This window comes from Chinchilla lanigera, unplaced genomic scaffold (genome assembly GCF_000276665.1).
Source record: "Chinchilla lanigera isolate Chin_1 unplaced genomic scaffold, ChiLan1.0 scaffold00140, whole genome shotgun sequence".
NCBI classification, from domain to species: Eukaryota; Metazoa; Chordata; class Mammalia; order Rodentia; family Chinchillidae; genus Chinchilla; species Chinchilla lanigera.
In genome coordinates, this window is record NW_004955541.1 from 1,893,169 (window position 1) to 1,909,861 (window position 16,693).

General features: G+C 58.6%; 1 protein-coding gene across 1 annotated transcript in view; it reads right to left on the reverse strand.

The window, feature by feature from the left end:
- Zcchc14 (zinc finger, CCHC domain containing 14) overlaps positions 1-16,555 on the reverse strand; it is a gene marked incomplete at its 5' end in the record, with an annotated part of 37,100 nt that extends 20,545 nt beyond the window's left edge. The window contains 2 exon segments of the mRNA XM_005411003.2: positions 124-244; positions 16,108-16,555. Of these exon segments, the coding sequence (XP_005411060.2) occupies positions 124-244; positions 16,108-16,555 (569 nt within the window).
- Positions 16,556-16,693: the final 138 nt, after the last annotated feature.

Here is a 16,693-nt window from a genome sequence, read left to right on the forward strand (position 1 = left end):
AACACTTGTGGTTCTCCCTGCCATAATATGCCTGGTAACGCTCACAGTCAGAAAGGCAGGGGCCTCCCAAGGCACCGACGCACCCGACCTGCCACCTCCCGAGCTTGGGCCGCCGCGACCCACCTTTGCTGTGCTTCCCCAGCGGCCTCTTGGGCTCCTCCGTGGGCTGTGCGGACGTGTGCAGCGCCTTCTCGAGGCTGTTGTTCCCCATGCTGCTCACAGGGGGCTCCACCCGGGGGGCCATCTGGGGAGAGAAAACACACCCGACTGACTCTCTGTCCTGCGGCAGGGTGGTGTGAGCTCCTCGCGGGAAAGCATGCGCCTACACCTGGCGGCTTCGTTTCGCGTGTTTTGGACGGGTGAATATCGGTCCTATAGGTTAGCGGGCTTCACCTAGCGGACAGGTACTCCTGCTTTCACCACCCTGGGATTCTCACGACGCTGGAACTGCCACTGCTGGCAAAAGCACTTCCTGGGAAAGGCGGAGCTCTGCCCTCCCTCCCCGAGAGCAAGAACAGCCCAGGTAACTGCAACCACACAGGAAACCTGCTTGTGTTAGCAGCTCATCACACTGGACAGAGACTTTCAGTGACACATGAAACATGCACCTTTACTGAGACAGATCTTATTTTTATATTTCTTCAAATCAATTAATTTCCATAAAACTAATCACAAAGCAGGACTTGATGCTACCCTTATGTAAAGCATAAACACACAGTCTGAGCAGCCGCGTTCTGGCGCGACTCTACCCTACTTCCAGACCGTCACACAGAGGGGCCTGCCTGCGTGTGGAGCGCCCCGATGGCACCCACGGTGGACAAGGACAAGTTCCCAAGAACAACGCTCTCAGCACACCGCACACCGGCAGCACATCGTGTCACGGGCAGGGACGTGCCGCCCATCTCCTCGGGCTGGGAGGCCGTGTCTGGGTGCCAGCGGGCAGAGCAGGACCGTGGCCCTGTGGGGCGGCGTCACGGTGGCATCCACTCCTGCCTTGGAAGTTCTGGGCTTCGAATAAAAACTGGCACTGCTTTCCCTAACACACGTCAAGGGCTTTCACAGCACAGAGCGATGTCCCAGGGAAGCGCAGAGCGGCTACTCCTTGCGGAGCTGCTCGGCCAGCAGCTCCCACGCTATGTCCCCCTTGGGCCGTGGCTGTCCTGGCTTCTGTGTTCTGGGTAGCAGATGGTAGCTGGCCCAGCAGAGGGCAGGCTCACGGTCAGAACCCACAGGAGCAGAGGAGCATGGGCAGGAGGAGAGGGTGCGAGCCGCATGCCCCAGGACTCCCGTCAGCCTGTATCTGACACCACACCTGCCAGAGCCTCCAAAAAGGAGGCCTCGCTGGGCCAGGGGCAAGCAGGCATCGGCCTTGGGCAGCCACAGCCCACGTGGCCCATTACAGGGCGGGTGCCTCAGGAGGATGAAACCTGCCCACTCCACACTCCTCCCGAGGTCAGTCTCTGGGTAAGACACCAAGACGTTCTCAAGATGGTAAAGCACTTCAATTGCTTCTATTTGTAATTTAACCAAAGTAGGTGATTTCCCTTTAATTTAGAAAAGTGTTTTTCATCATCCAATGGCCACAGCACGGTGTCCAGACTGGGCCAAGGCAGCCCAGAAGCTGGCAACGAAGCCCACAAGATCACACGCTGTCCCCGCAACTGCCCGAGTGTCAGTGCTGTCTTCGTGACTGGGCCGCTGGTACCGGAGCGGGGACTACGCGGGGTCAGGAACACTGCAGGGGTGGGCATGGTACACGGCTGCCCGCTCCTGTGGCTGCCACAGGCAACCCCTCAACCCGCGTGGACCAGACACGGGCGGGGTGCACTTGCACAGCAGTGAGGACAGGCGAGTGTTGTTATTAAGCGGCTATGTAAGTTTTCTTATTTCATTATGGAACTCAAGCTTGGGTTGTGGTGCTTTAACGTTGTAATTAAGTATATAAAGGAAGTTTTGCTGAGCACATTAACTGTGTCACACATCTTCTCTGCGGCCCCAGACAGCGCGGCGCAGCCTGGCAAGCCCAAAGGCTGGGCACTCAGGCCAGCAGTGCTCCACAGCGAGCCGCTTTCCCAGCAAGCAAGGCAGCGGCGAGGCACACGCAAGACAGCAGAAACCAGGTTTCACCCTGACTTCAAACCTGACTCTGGGGCCGGGGACACAGCTCAGCGGCACAGCGCCTGCTTGCCAAGCTCAAGGTCCTGAGTTCGATTCCCGGTACAAAAAGAAAAACAACAAAACAAAAACGTGACTCTGGGGACCGCACATCAGCCTAGCCAGCGCCTGCTCTCGACCCCCAGACCTGCCTGCATCTTCCGAGCCGAATTCTCTGTCCTGGACTGGGAGAGAGCAGGCTGTCGCAACCAACAGTGGATGCTAGCTTCTGCCAGCCAGTGGTGACAGCCCCGGCCCCACACAGATGTGCCAGTGAGCGGGAGGTTCCAGGCCACTCCACACCACCCCAGCCACCATGCAAGAAATCCAGGTGTCAACGCAGGCTAGGGGGCCAGGGCTGAGGGGGCTCGGCCATGAACCACACTGCACACTGGTGCCCAGGGGCACAGGGGAAGTCCCCAGGCCCAAAGGCACGCTTGGTCAGGTCCTCTGGAGGAGATGTTCATGATTTGTTTTTTGTTTGATTTTTGAGACAGGGTCTCAGTACGGAGCCCAGGTTGACCTTGAACTCATGGTGACCCTCCTGCCTCAGCCTCCAGACTGCTGGGAGTACAGGCGTGCACCACAAACCCGGCTGTCCATGATCTGTGGGTGAGGCTCACTGCAGCAGGGTGGCCCAAAGCCGCCCAGGCGTTAACGGGTTCACAGTACCCATTCCCATGGAGGACAGCAGGAAGCGCTTCCTGTGTATCAACAGGAAGAACGGAGGGCTGCCCACGTGCGCACCCCCCCCCCGCCCCCGCACACACACGTGTCACCCCTGCCGTGAGAACAGGGAGGAAATGCTTCACACCAGCCACTGCGGGCGAAATGTCTTCCCCTCAGTATTCTTTCCCAAAGCACTTTCTTTTGTTTTCCAACTGCTTACTTTTTCTAGCCCACCCTTTATCTTCCTTTCTGCCTTTGTTTATTTACATTGAAAGCTACCTTCACTTTCGTTTCCCAGAAATGCTGGTTTTGGGGTTATTTTCGGTTAGGTTAATTTGCCCATGTGACCTCAGCAGCTCAACTCAGATGCTCTCTGACTCACGCGGCGCGGGGCTCCGTCAGCAGCCGGACGCGCGCGCGGCAGACAGGCCTGATGGGTCCCACATGTCGCCTTCCGCATTCCCTGCCCGGCCTGCCCGGTCCCACCGCCGGCTGCCCGTAACTCGTGCGACGTGCTTTATTCCCAGTGAGCGACCAGCGTGGCCTGTGGGCCCCACCGCCCCTCTCCCAGGCAGCCCGTTCCCGTCCTCACCCTCGCCGGGCAGCGGCACCTGCTCAGAAGGCCTTTGCGGCCCCCGCAGTGACAGCTGTCACCAGCTCAGCAGGGCTTCTGGGTGCTCAGCCAGGTGAGGGTTTGTTCACTGTGGGTTCCCTACAGTTAGCACAGTACCCGCCACGCAGCGGGCACTAATGTAGCTGTAAAATGCATAAGCGTGTCACCAAAATTTGATTGTATTCAGGATAAACCAACAGCAAGCGCCACCCAGAGGGAGGTGGTGGGCTCCCAGCCTTGCCTCCGCCAGCCTCACGGCCCCTCCCCTCACACCGTCCCGGGAAGTGGCTGCCGTCCTCGCGGGGGTCACACCGCGCGTGCACTCATCCAGCCAGCGCGCACCCTGCTGCCCCCATCCCGTGTGGTCGGTGCTTTGCGTTTGCTGCCTCCCTGAGCTCCGTGCCAACAAGTGCATCAGGTTCAAACCCCTGGGCCGCGTCTCCACAGTTCCAGTCTTTCCGCCTCCCTTACACAGTCTTATCTTCCATCCCTCTTTAGCGCGGGGAGAGGCACCTGCGGCCCTATTGGGAGGACACATATCCTAACTCCATGAGGGTCCTGCCGGCACCCCATACGCAGGCCGGGCAGCCTGGGCGGGCGGGCAGGTCGACCTCTGCGTCCCCCACAGCCCTCAACCAGCGGGGCGGGCACAGTGCCGCAGGAGCTCCCCTCACCGGCCACCGCAGAGCCCCGCTGGACCTGCACGCAGACATGCGCCGAGACCCCGTGTCCTCCGCACGGCCGCCCCAGCACCGAGCAGCGCTTGGCAGAGGGCGGTGGGCAGCGGGGGCGCAGCATCTCAGAGACGCTGAAGGACTGAACAGGGCCCAGGGGAGCAACAGTTAGAATCTGCACAAGCAAAGCCCGGCCCTGCCACAGCACGCCTGGGCCACCTGTACGGAAATACCAGAAAGGGACACAGCGGCCACCACAGGCTTCGGCTCTCCAGGCAGCTGGGGACAGGTTCAGAAGTGCAGTGACCGATGACATCCAAAGGGCCAGATTCGACCCTCAGACAGCCCAGGCCCTTCCAGCCTGCTGTGGACAAGGCAGGCCAGCATGGCACCGTCAGCCTGAGACTGGTGCAACAAAACCAAACACCACACGTGCAGCACCCGGCGCAGCTGTGCAAAGAAGGGAAGGGGCCAGAGCCAGGCGTTGCTGCCAGGAGACGGCCACGGTACACATTTACCAGTCAGGTGCAGACTGAGGCCTGCGCCCAGCGGCACACGGTGCGTGCCCTGGAGGAGCGGACGGGAGGCAGCGCGCACGGCCACACTTCCTGCTGGCCCTATCATCAGCCGCACATGGCTAGCTTCGGGCTGTGCGATCCTCGCAGCAACTGCTGTCCACGCAGATCATTACCTCCATGTGCGAACGACTTCACTCCTAAGGCTTTCTGCACAGCTAGGCGGCCAGCACGGAGCAGCGCAAGCGTCCTCCAGCTGCAGGTGCAGGGCTCTGGGGGTCCGCTCGGACTAGACCAAGGGGGCCTTGGCCCGCCTCCGCCTCTACCGGGATAGAAGAGACGCCCTTACCACACAGGGCTTTCAAGAGTGTTAACTGGACGTGTTTCGTACCTGCAGAGCTGGTACAGTCAGTACCCAGGAAGCTGTTATTTGCTACCAGCCCTGCCAGTGTGGTGCTCGCAGCGCGCGTTAACTCCAGTGCCACAGGGACTGGCTCTGGGAGAACTGCAGGCAAGGCTGTGGCTGTCCCTACGGCTCTTGCCCACCCAGGGACACGGATCCCAGCACGGTGGGGAATGGCCAGGGCTTCAAAAGCTACCAGGCTCCTGTGGTCCTGCCCCAGGGTGCGGGGTCTCTCTCCCCTTCCAACAGACCGCACTCACGACAGCTCCGGACAGGTGCATACCTGCATCATGGCCATGCGCGAGCCTGAGGCCAGAGCGCCAGTCTGGGTGACTCAGAAAGACCCTGACTCAAAATTCAACAAAATAAGCAGCACTGGGCTCTACAGAACAAAAGACAGAAGTGGGGCCACGCGACAAGCACTCGGCTATTCTACTAACACGAGGGTGGCAGCTGGAGAAACTATTTAGGGATCTGAACTACAGCCACGCCAGCCCCTCTTCCGAGTCAGCGCTCAGAAGGCGACGGACAGGGCCTCGTCTGCCATCCAATGCCGACCAGAGCCGCAGGCAGGGCACAGCACACTCGTGCTCCAGGGCTCCCCTAAAGCCTGCCTGGGGGACTAAAAATAGAGACCCTGGTGCAGCCCAGGGCCATGGCAGGAGACACACATCTCCTCTCCCCTCCTGGTGCTGGGGGTCGAACCTGGCCTCTCCTACTGTTAGGCAAGTACCTGCACCCCAGCCCAACACCCTCCCTCGGAAGCGGTGAGGATAAACACGAGCCTCTGGAGAAACATTAACAGCTGATATGTAAATGTATTTACAAACACGGGAGCAAGTATTATGCAGCCTTTCCAAAGTAATTTCAGGAAACAAAAGGCACAGGTGTGCTCAAAGACGGGGAGAAGGGAGAAGGCGTGGCGCTGTGTACGTACCAGGCACCTCAGGGACGAGAGCATCCCCTGCAAATGCACACCAACAGCACTCACCTCCAAGTAACTTTTTTTTGGAGTGGGGGGTTGAGACAGGGTCTCGCTGTGCAGTCCAGGCTGGCCTCAAACTCAGAGATCTCCTGCCTCAGCCTCCCGAGCGCTGGGGTTACAAGTGTAAGCCACCACGCCTGGCTCTCCAGGTAACTTTTATTTTGTGTTTTCGCTTTCCAGTTTGTCTATAAGGAACAGCCACTACGTTTAGAATCGGGAAACAAATTGAAGATTAAGTTTAAACATGAAGCTTCCACGTCTGTTAGGAAGGGTTTGGAAAGCCTCCCCCGCCCCGCATCTCTACCATCTTCGCACAGCAGCTCTCCAAGGCAGTCAGGGTGGTGGGACTGAGCTCCTACGTGACCTACAGAGCCCTGCTCTTGGGGTGCGGGAGAGCTGAGCCCTGAGATCAGGGCCACTGTGGCACAAACGACAGGGAACACAGAGCCGGGAGCCACAGGAGCTGGCGGGCAGCACGCTGGCAAACGTGGAGCTGCAGCCGCCACACTCAGCCCTGCCCACCACGCAGCCACTCGCCTCTGTCTACTCTCCAAGCAGCCCAGCCCCAGACAGGAAGGGGCAACATCTGTTAGAGACGTTTAAGTCCATGTTTAAAAAAAAGAAACCATAAAATTAAAAAAGAAAACTGATTTGCAAGCATTTTACTAAAACAGTCATTATGTGTCTCTAAAAACCAGAACAAGAAAATAGATAGTTTAATAGTGAAAGCTATTTGCTGACTTAGGCCAAGTGAAAGCCAACACTAACCAAAAAAACATTTTCTGCGTAAAAACATTCCTTTTATTATTCCTTACCCTAGAGCTCTGCCCATTAAAAAATAAGCGAAAGAAAAGAAAGTAAAAAAACGATGAGTGCTCAAAATCCTGACAAGGCAGACGCAGCCTGCAGCACAAGCGGAGCAGGCTTCTCCGGGGCAGCCACGTCAGGCAGCACGGCTCCTAGGAGCCTGGGACGGCGGCCCTCGGGCCCAGGACGCACAGGACACATCGCCTGAGAGCCGGGAGCCCCATGGGGAGACGGCCTGTGGGGACTGCAGGGGTCAGAACTCGGGTCTCCTTCCATGAGGTGACCCTGTAACGGGGCTAATGGCACCCTCACAGGTCTGCCCAGGACGGACCCAGGACCGGCCTGCTAAGATGCCTCGCTCTTGCTTCCGCGTCAAGGACTACCCTGCACAGCGTGTCCGGCTCCCACCGCATGCCGTGGTCCTTGGAGGCCGCAAGGACGACAGGCACTGCGGACCGGTCAGACCTCGCCCCACAGCACGCGGCGACGATGATGACATGTGCACAGCGGAGTCCTGGGGAGAACCAGGGCAGGGTCAAGGGAGCTACGTGAAGAACAGGGCAGAATGAAGCCCTGTGGCTGAGCTGGGGGACCAGGCCCTAGGCCTCTCCAACCCGACTCCTCACAGACTGCCAGGAAGGGAGCTCCTACAGGGGGCCTGGCACACAGTGCCTGTCAGCCATGGCCGTGAGACTCACAGTCAGACCAGTCTCTTGCAGCCGTGAAAAACCACAAGCTAACGGCCAGGCATGGTGGCACCAGCCTGTAATCCCAGCACTCAGGAAGCTGAGGCAGGAGGATCGTTGTCAGCTTGAGGCCAACCTGGGCTACAAAGTGAGTTGAAGGCCAGCCTGGACTGCACAGTGAGACTGTACCTCAAAAAAAACCCAAACAAACAAAAACCACTGAGCTGGACAGGACCAAGGGCACCCAGTGCCCCTGCTGGTCTGGCCCTCCCGACCAGGGCCACTGTCTCTGCTCCAGCAGGTCCCAGTCTCGCAGCAGGACGCAGAGCCCACTGCGCCCAAGGTGGAGGCTAAAGACACTACAGACCTGCCAGGCATGAGTCAAGACGCAGCTCTGGGGCAGCGGGCAGCGTGTGCAAAGGCTCAGGGCAGGAGCACAGAGGCCAGCGGGCCAGCAAGCCCAGGAAGTATGCAGATCCACCCGCCACGCTGAGCTCCTAGGCGGCAGGAGGCCACAGCGTAGACCCACACAGGCCCCAGGGCACGGTCCAAGAAGAAGAAGTCAGTGTGGCAGGTACCTAAGAGAGTCGAGCACCAAGGTTTCCTGACGGCTGCATTAAAAATAAAATGTACCTGTACTCCCAGCACCCTGAAGGGCTGAGGTGGGAGATGGCAAGGTGGAGCCCAGCCTGAGAAGCTTGGACTTAGCAGGACCCTGTCTCAAAACAAAAAACTTCTTAAAAACTGCAAAGAAGCCAGGTGTGGTGGCACATGCCTGCAATCCCAGCACTCGGGAGGCTGAGGCAGGAGGATCATTGCAAGTTCGAGGTCAGCCAGGGCTACAAAGTGAGCTCAAGGTCAGCCTGAACTGCATAGCGAGACCCTGTCTCAAAAAGACCAAAAAAAAAAAAAAAATGCAAAGGAGGGGGAGACAAGGATGCAGCTCAGCGCAGTACAGAGGAGCGGTGGGGTGGGACACAGGCTTAGCCCAAGGGGCCCCACTCACCTGTGTGCTCCGAGGGGCGGGGCTTGCTAGTCAGGCTTGGCTTGTCCCATGAAACCGTTTTCATCTAGGCCCTAACTCCCCGGCAAGTCACCCCAAATCTAAATCTGTCTCCAAAGAAGCACGACTCTTTGGGCTCCTCAGTGAGACTGGCAAAATCACAGCCAAAAATATTATGAATTACAAAGCAAGAAGAAAGAGGAAGAAGAGAGTTTGAGGAATATCACTGTTCACAGCACAGGACGGCAAACACGGAAAGAAGCCGGGGAGGCCAGTGGAGCCGGAGGGACCCCATGCCACCCAGGGGCCAGCTGGGCACCACACCACGCAGAACGAACCCAGGAGCTCTCTGGGGGCACCACAAGGCAAGCCCAGTGAGGCTGAGGAGGCCACGCACGGGGCTGACCCACAGGACAACACTCCGCCAGCCAGCAGGGCTCACCACAGAAGCTCCCGGAAGCAAACCCAAGCTCACGTGGGGATAGGCACCCGATAAAAGACGGGGTCTCGGGTCTGGGAGGGAGACGGATTATTCAACAGATGGCACGGGGACAAATGGACTGTCATCTGGAAAATATCTAGCTAGCTTTGTACCTTACTTACACCAAATCAATTCCAGATGATCTGTTTAATGTAAAAAAAGAAACTGCACAGGCCCCAGACCAGAAGACGCGGCAGCGGAATGTCCTCGGAGCACGCGCTGCATTACGTTCACAGAACACACACAGAACTCACGCGTGCGTTGCGAAATGATAATGGGAGACACGTACAAGGTAGAAAGAAGGTCTACTTGTGCTCAGACCCGCAGGTCAGGCTAACCAGACTGACGTGCGATTTCCAAAAAAACTACATCGCCAAGTCAAAAGGTAAGATTTTAACAACTGGAGAGCAAGTACTCGAATCTCCAACTAAAGAAAATTTCCTTAAACATAAACAGCTTCTAAAGTGTGAAGGAAAGAACAGCTCAGCACTGATGGTGGGGACATAAAAGCTCGCCGACAACCACGGAAACAGTCCCAAGAAAGCACCTGCCGCCCCTGCCGGGAGCTCTGAGGAGGGTGTCTTCTGGCCAGGCGGGTGGCCGTCCATCACCAGCACGGGGACAGCAAGGACAATGGGGACACGAGCACAGGCCAGGCAACCTGAGCCCACCCCCAACTCCTATTCCATGGACATCCACAGGTCCTCAGCCGAACAGGAAAGGCCCACTGTTGCCATGTGTAACACGCAGGCGGCATGCTGGTGACGTAAATGGCAGCACACTGTTGACGGTGTAAAATGGGAAGAAGGAAGCCACTGACGTGACGGACTACTGGACACCCAGGACAGGACAGTGAAGCACAGGGCAGGGACACTCCTCCACAATGACACAGGGCCCCGACCCCGAGGTGGGCGGCCACGCGCACAGGGGATCCCTGCTGCCTATCTGTAAGCAGGCTCTGAAAATTCTACAGAGAACTGTTACACACATGGGGACCTGGATGGCTGGTGAGAGGGTGAGGGCCTTGGTTTTTAAGTGAAAAATCACAGGATACCACCTGACCCTCAAGTGCCCCGTGCCCCGCCCGGGCTGGCATGGGGCAGACGCACTGTTTACCCAGGTCCTCTTGCAGCTTTTCAATTTCTTGCCTCTGGTTACACTTACCTACTTCAAGGTTTGCTTGACTCAAGAAATTACTGAATTCTTTTTAATAGAAAGATTTTAATCAGAGTTTAGAGGCCAAAGGGAGGTCACAGGAGGCCGGGAACAGTGTGCGGGGAATCACAGAGGCAGGTGCTGACGCTCGGAAGCACACTCCCAATTACAGCGAGACGAGGGTGAGCAAAGATCCTGTTTGTATTCAGAATGTGCGTAAGGTGACTAAAGGAGCCGACTGTAAACATTTACCCAACACGCGTCGGAATGTGCGGGCGAGACAGCAACCTCCTTGCGAACAGACGGGCGACGAGGTCACCACATCACGGGAAGCCTGGCCACTCGGAGGCCACGGTGCACGTCCAAGTCCTCTAAGTTACGCAGAGGCACAGGCTGGGAAACTTAGCAAGATCCTGCCTCAGAATAAAAACTAAAAAGGGCTGAAGTACAGCTCAGGGGTAGAGCCCCCTATGGGCTCCAATGCCAGTACCAAAAATAATTTAAAAGAAAAAAAGGAGGAGAAGGAAGAGGAGGAGCTGGCTGAGGCAGACTGTGCAGCAAAGGCTCTGTTTTGTTTAAAAAGCCAATCAGAGAACCATGGACATGTTTCTGGGCCAAGCAGAAAAACAGTGGCGGTCAAAGATCAGCGAGGGGGTGGAGGCGGAGACAGGAAATAGCAGGGTTCAGACCCCTGACCTCCCAGCTCTGAGGAAGAGCACAGACACAAACAGAGTCAAGGATGGGCCTTGAGGGCTGGAGAAGACAGGAAGAGCACAGACCCAAACAGTCAAGGACTGGGGACACAGCTCAGCGGCACAGCGCCTGCCTGGCAAGTGCAAGGTCCTGAGTTTGATTCCCAGTACCAAAAAAAAAAAAACCAAACACAGAGTCAGCGATGGACTCGAGGGCTAGAGAAGACGCTTCAGGGCAGGGGTTCTTCTGAGAGCCTGCGCAGTACCTGCCTGGGACCCAGACCAGCTGGAGCGCCTTGTCCGGCTCCTGCTCCTTACCCTTACCCCGTCAGGCACCCTGCAGCTGCCAGGATACTGATCGCGGCAGATGCTGTCTTTCCTTAATCCTGCCCTCCCTCTGAATAACTTCAGGCCTTCTAGCTCAGCACAGCACAGCAACTGTCCGGTACTGGTATTCTGTCAGTTCCTGATTACCGACTTTGGCTGGGGGATATTTCCAGTGTGTCAAGGTTCACCACAACTGGCACATGCCGGAGCCAGAGAGGAGAGCAGCTGCTAGGAGGAAATCCAGCCTGTGTGAGTCGGGCTGCAGGCCTAGCTCAGCCCCTGAGGAAGCTGGGGAGCTCAGCACCCCCCACAGCACCTCCTCTGCGCCAGCTGGAGACTGCCCAGAGGGGTTTTCCCCTAAGATCTGAACCCGCCAGGGGGACTAAAACGCAGGAATTATTTTTCGTTTCAGGGTCTCCACAGTCTCTTCACACACACACCCCACGCACCAGCACAGGGCCTTCTAGCAGGTTCGCTCTGAAGCCATACAGTACGCACGGAGGTTTGCTGCAAAACTACGACTCCAAGAATACCCTCCGTCCAAAAGGAAAGGAAAGGGGCAAAACAAAGCCTCTGCAATCAACGGGCTCAAAACTGCAGCAACCAACCCTGCGCCCGTGGGTGCCCAGCTCCAACTGTCTGCTGACGTGCACACACGTGAGCACCACACCCCCTTCACACCCACTGTAACACAAACCCCCCGGTCTCCAGAGCACACAGAAACGGGACAGTGAGGCCCTCCTGAGGGAGTCGGCGGCCTTTGCTCCATGTGAGGGCACACGACAACTCAAGGGCCACACGGTCCCTGCCCCCACAAGGCTTCTGCAGGCCCTCACAGCTGCGTGGAGGATGTCGGGCGCCTATGCTGGGGACATCACTAGGGACGCAGGACTGGCGTCCTGACTTCCAAAGCGGCCCCCTCCAGTACGCATCAGTGTTCCCTCCTGTGGTGTCACCAAAGGAGCAGGGACTGCGCCCCCCCCCCCCGCCACAGCAGGCAGGCAAAGTCCACCCAAGGGATGCTGGGTCAGGTGGCTGTCAGCTGGCATGGGTGGGGTTCAAGGAGAAACCACAGCCAGTTGGTACTTGCCTCACGTGATAGCCACAGGGCAGCCTGAGCTTCACCTCTGAACAGCAGCACTGCGGCCAGCAGGTGTGTGTGTGTTCGTTCGTGTGCACACAGATGCCGGAGGCACTGACCGAGCGGCTCCCTCTTGGCACCTGTGCGAGGCAGCGGCTATCCGCTCACCCAGGCACACGCTGGAGGCCACAGGGACAGGGCCAGGACTGTGCCACAAGGACTCATGCTCCGAGCAAACCCCCACCACCACACTCCCGCAGCAGCACTTCGGGAACCCCAGGTCAGTACCCTTGAGAAACGCTCAGCCCGGACGTGCAGGAACACGCCTGCATCCAGCTGCTCAGGGTGCCAGGGCAGGAGGAGCGTAGGATCGGGGCCAGGCTGGGCAACTTAGGGAGGCCCTGGCCCAAAACACAAAGGACTGTGGCTGTAGCTCAGTGGTTAGCACTTGCTGAGTAGGCACAGGGCCCTGGTTCAAGCCCTGGGACCTCAGAAAATAAAAATAGAATCAAGCCCCTGTAGAAGCTCCACTGTTCCCCACATCAGGCTGCTCACACACCTGCTGAGGCCTGCGTCTGCCTGGGGCAGGCCAGAAGGATGCTCCCTCAGGACAGCCGTGAGGCTGGTCAGTGGACTATTGGGGGTAAGGGAGTGAACCACAAGGAACACCTAGAGTCAGCACTCGAAACCACCCAAATGCCCTCTGGGACGGCATGCAGGGGGTCCAGCCACTCAGTCACAGCAGGGAAGGCGCCCAGACACACGGCAACCCACAGGAGCCTCTGGACAGAGCAGGGCAGGAGCTGCGTGGGTCCACTTCTGTGAGAGCACCAGCAGAGAATCGAGACAGAAAGCAGGGCTGGGGGGCCGAGGGCCAGGGCGAGGAGAGTGGGCAGCACCTGCTCAGGGGTCGCAGGCGTTTGGGGTGAACCAAGTGATGTAGAAATAAACAGAGGTAATGGTGCTGGGCTCTGGCGCCACTGAAACCTCTGTGCAGCGCACTTAAAATGCTGCGCGGTGCCTGTTTTCTACCTGAGACCACAGCACAGGGCCGCGGGCACAGGTCTTACTCTAGGGTTCCCGAGACCACAGCTTTCTACTTCATGGGCAGCGGCTTCCAGGAGCTGAGCGTCTCAGGACTGCTCCATCTGACATCAGCTGTGCGATCGAGTATTTTCCTTCTGAAAGAGAATGGCTACAGGACACTGCTATAGGACACTGCCCTGCCCACGTTTTTACACTTCCGGAGGTCTGCGGAACAATACAGATGCTTAAAAACGGTCTGGAAGAATGATCGCAAATAAGCAGTCTCAGAAAACAATTAAGTTTAAATAGGGTAAAGAATCTAAAAAGCAACTCACATCTTTATCTCTAAAATAAACAGTCTGTAAGGGCAGAGAGCTCAAGACAAAACAGCCACATGCTGTCCGAGGGACAGGCTTTCAGGGTTACGCTGACAGCGGGCTGTAAAGCTGAGGTGCCAGATGCTACAGAGCGAGGTCCCCGAGCCGCCTGCTCCCGGCACCCAGCGTTATCAGCGGCAGGCAGCGCTGTGGCTGTGACTGACATGCATGCAGCGGTGACAGAGGATGAAGCCCTGCCTGAGGGAAGCCAGCGACATGGCCCTGGGTACTCAGCACCACAGCCCTCCTCACGAAGGGTCAGGGAGCATCTCCAACACCCCAAAGACCCTGAACTCCGCCAGGCCCAGTAACTGCTCAAAAACCAGCACAGGAAGCCAGAATCCCCTCTGCCACACACAACAGTCCACAAGTCCAAAACGCACCACTGTAAGAATGAACCGAAAGGGCCAGAGCAGCCGGGAGGAGGAAGGCGTGCTCAAGGAGCACCAACCTGCTCTTCGCCTTGGGAAAAAGCGTCCTCCCACTGCAGCAGGGAGATACCAGGCAGCAGGAGCGCAGCAGGAGCACCTGGCCAGGGTTATATGCCAGTGAGTTCAGTGCGGGGCACCGAGGTGGAGAGGAGGCACAGATTAGCACCTTCACCTTATCAAGGGATTTCTGTTGGACAGAAAGCCTCTCTTGTAAAAAACACTTGTTCTACATTTCCTTCACTCCCTACCAAAACAACAATCACCACCTCCTGCATAAGGTGAGGCATCTGCACGCCCCATGGGCATCCCCTTAGGGTAACACAGTGCACAGCCAGGGCGTGACTGGGGTGCAGCTCCGAGGCAGAGCTGGCCACCAGATGGACATCCCAGACAGGCGACAGTGCCCTGGCACGGGGGCCAACACCGCGTACTGCCAACAGGGGCCTGTTCTGGGCCGTTTCTTCGGCTTACAGCAGGAGCAACACACAACAGGGACTCCCGGATGGGAACTGAACTTACAGAGAAAGCTACAGCCACGGGGGAAAACGCCACCAAAGAGATAAGGCATCACTCAAACCCGACCTATACACCGCAACCACTTCTTAGAGGAAAGTGTTCTGAAGGGAAAAGCCACAGCCTGGGGTTCAAAGAGAGCCGGAAAAATTTTTTTAAAAAGAAAGTCAACTCAACCACCAGCTAAGCAGTTTCCTCAGCCACTCCACAAAGGTGAGGCGGGGTCAGAGTTTCAACTCCAAAGAGCTCAAAGGCAGGGCAGAGAGGTGCTTGCCAGACCGACCACCACCACCCCCGCCCCACTTTCCAAAGAACTCCCGAGTGTGATCTAAGCGCGCACCACCCGGTCAAAGAAACCCTTTCTCTTGCAGAATTTTGCGAACCGGCTCCGGGCAGCGGTTACACGCTGTGAGCCGTGGTCACTCTGAGTGACACAGCTCTCAGCCACTCCGCACAAAGCCCGCATCTGGAGGGTCTAAGGCGTCGCCCCTGCCGCTCACGTGTGCAGCTGGGGATGCGAGAGTTAACCGCCGTCCCCACGCCCGCTGCCCGCTCGCCGCTCCCGCGCCGCCAGCCGGTGGTCAGCAAAACCTTGCGCGGCCCTGAGCGGAGGCGAGAGCGTTTCCTAAGACAATCAGACACACGTTCACAGCGTGCACACAGTGCTCTCGTATACACATGTACGCACACACGCACACGCGTCCGCGCGCACATCGTACTCCGGGCACGCACGCGCGCTCGCGGCCCGCCGGCGACACCTGCGCGGGCAGCGGCGGCCACTAAGGCCGAGGCTCCGGCGCCTGCCCGGTTCCACCTCACCGGCTCCGGGCTCGCCCCAACTCCCTCTCCCGGTAATAAACACCAGATTTGCGGAAACCGAGGCGGCTCAGTGTTTACCTGTTATCTGTCACCCAAGAGCCCGATTATGGGGACAAAGGCTTTATCGTCTCTCCAGCGAGACAAGGGACACAAAGGGGCCCCAACCTCTGACCGCAGACGCGCCACCCCGCCCGGCTCAGCGAGGGGCAGGGGCCGGTGTGCAGTCTTGAAGCGTGGGAAACCGAGGGAAATTGGAGGTAGGGGTTTGGGGGGTCAGACCTGGGCCCAGTTCCTGGTGCGGGCCGGGGGCGGAGGCTTTGGGGTGGGGTCTTGGGATCTGGGTTTAGGGTGGTGGCCTGGAGCTGGGATGCAGACTTGAGGTCCTGAGTGCGGATCTAGTTTACAGACATGGGGTGCAGGGCGGCTTGGAGCACAGACTGGGGTGTTACAGGTGAGTCGGGTGCGGTGGAGACTAGGGGTGCACACATGGCTGAGGGTGAGGACTCGGTTCCGGGTGCGGGCCAGGGAGCAGACAAGGGGTGCCGCGCCGGCCTGGTGAGCAGACCCGTGGGTCCCAGGCACGGGCTTGGGGTGACAGCTTGGGGTACAGACATGGGACGGAGGTTGGCGCGAGGGGTGCAGCCCCGGGCGCCCTCCCCCACCCTCCGCGCAGCCGGCACGCGCACGCGCACCCACCTTGTGGCAGGCCGGGCAGGTGGGTCCCGGCGCGCCTTTGCCCCCGGGGCCTCCGCCGCCACCGCTCAGGCTGCTCTGGATCTGCGTGAGCTCCTGGCGCAGCACCTGCTTCTGGTGAAAGCTGAAGGCCGGGTGGTTGGAGGCCATGGTAAAGAGCAGCAGGAACTCATCGCCCGTGCGGCCCTCGTTGAGCTGCAGCCCGTAGTTGTGGATGATGGAGTCGATGTGCGTGAGCGTGCGGTAGAGCACGCCCGCAGCCTCGCGTTGTTCCGAGCCCAGCAGCGCCAGCGACACCAGCAGCTTGCTGCGCACCACCTCGTCCGTCAGGTTGGTGAGGCTGCCCAGGTCGGCAGGGTTGTTGGCCTTGATCTCCGAGTCGCGCAGCGAGTGGTAGTCCTTGCGCGCCAGGTCTTCGAGGCACGAGCCGAGGAAGCGCAGCTCCAGCGGGATGCACAGGTCCAGCAGGCCGCACAGGAACTCCACGCGCTGCGGCGACGGCAGCTCTGAAAACCAGCGGTACACGCCGTCCCTCTGCAGCGGGCAGCGCTTCTCCACCATGCTGCCGCCCGCGCCGCGCCGCGACCCG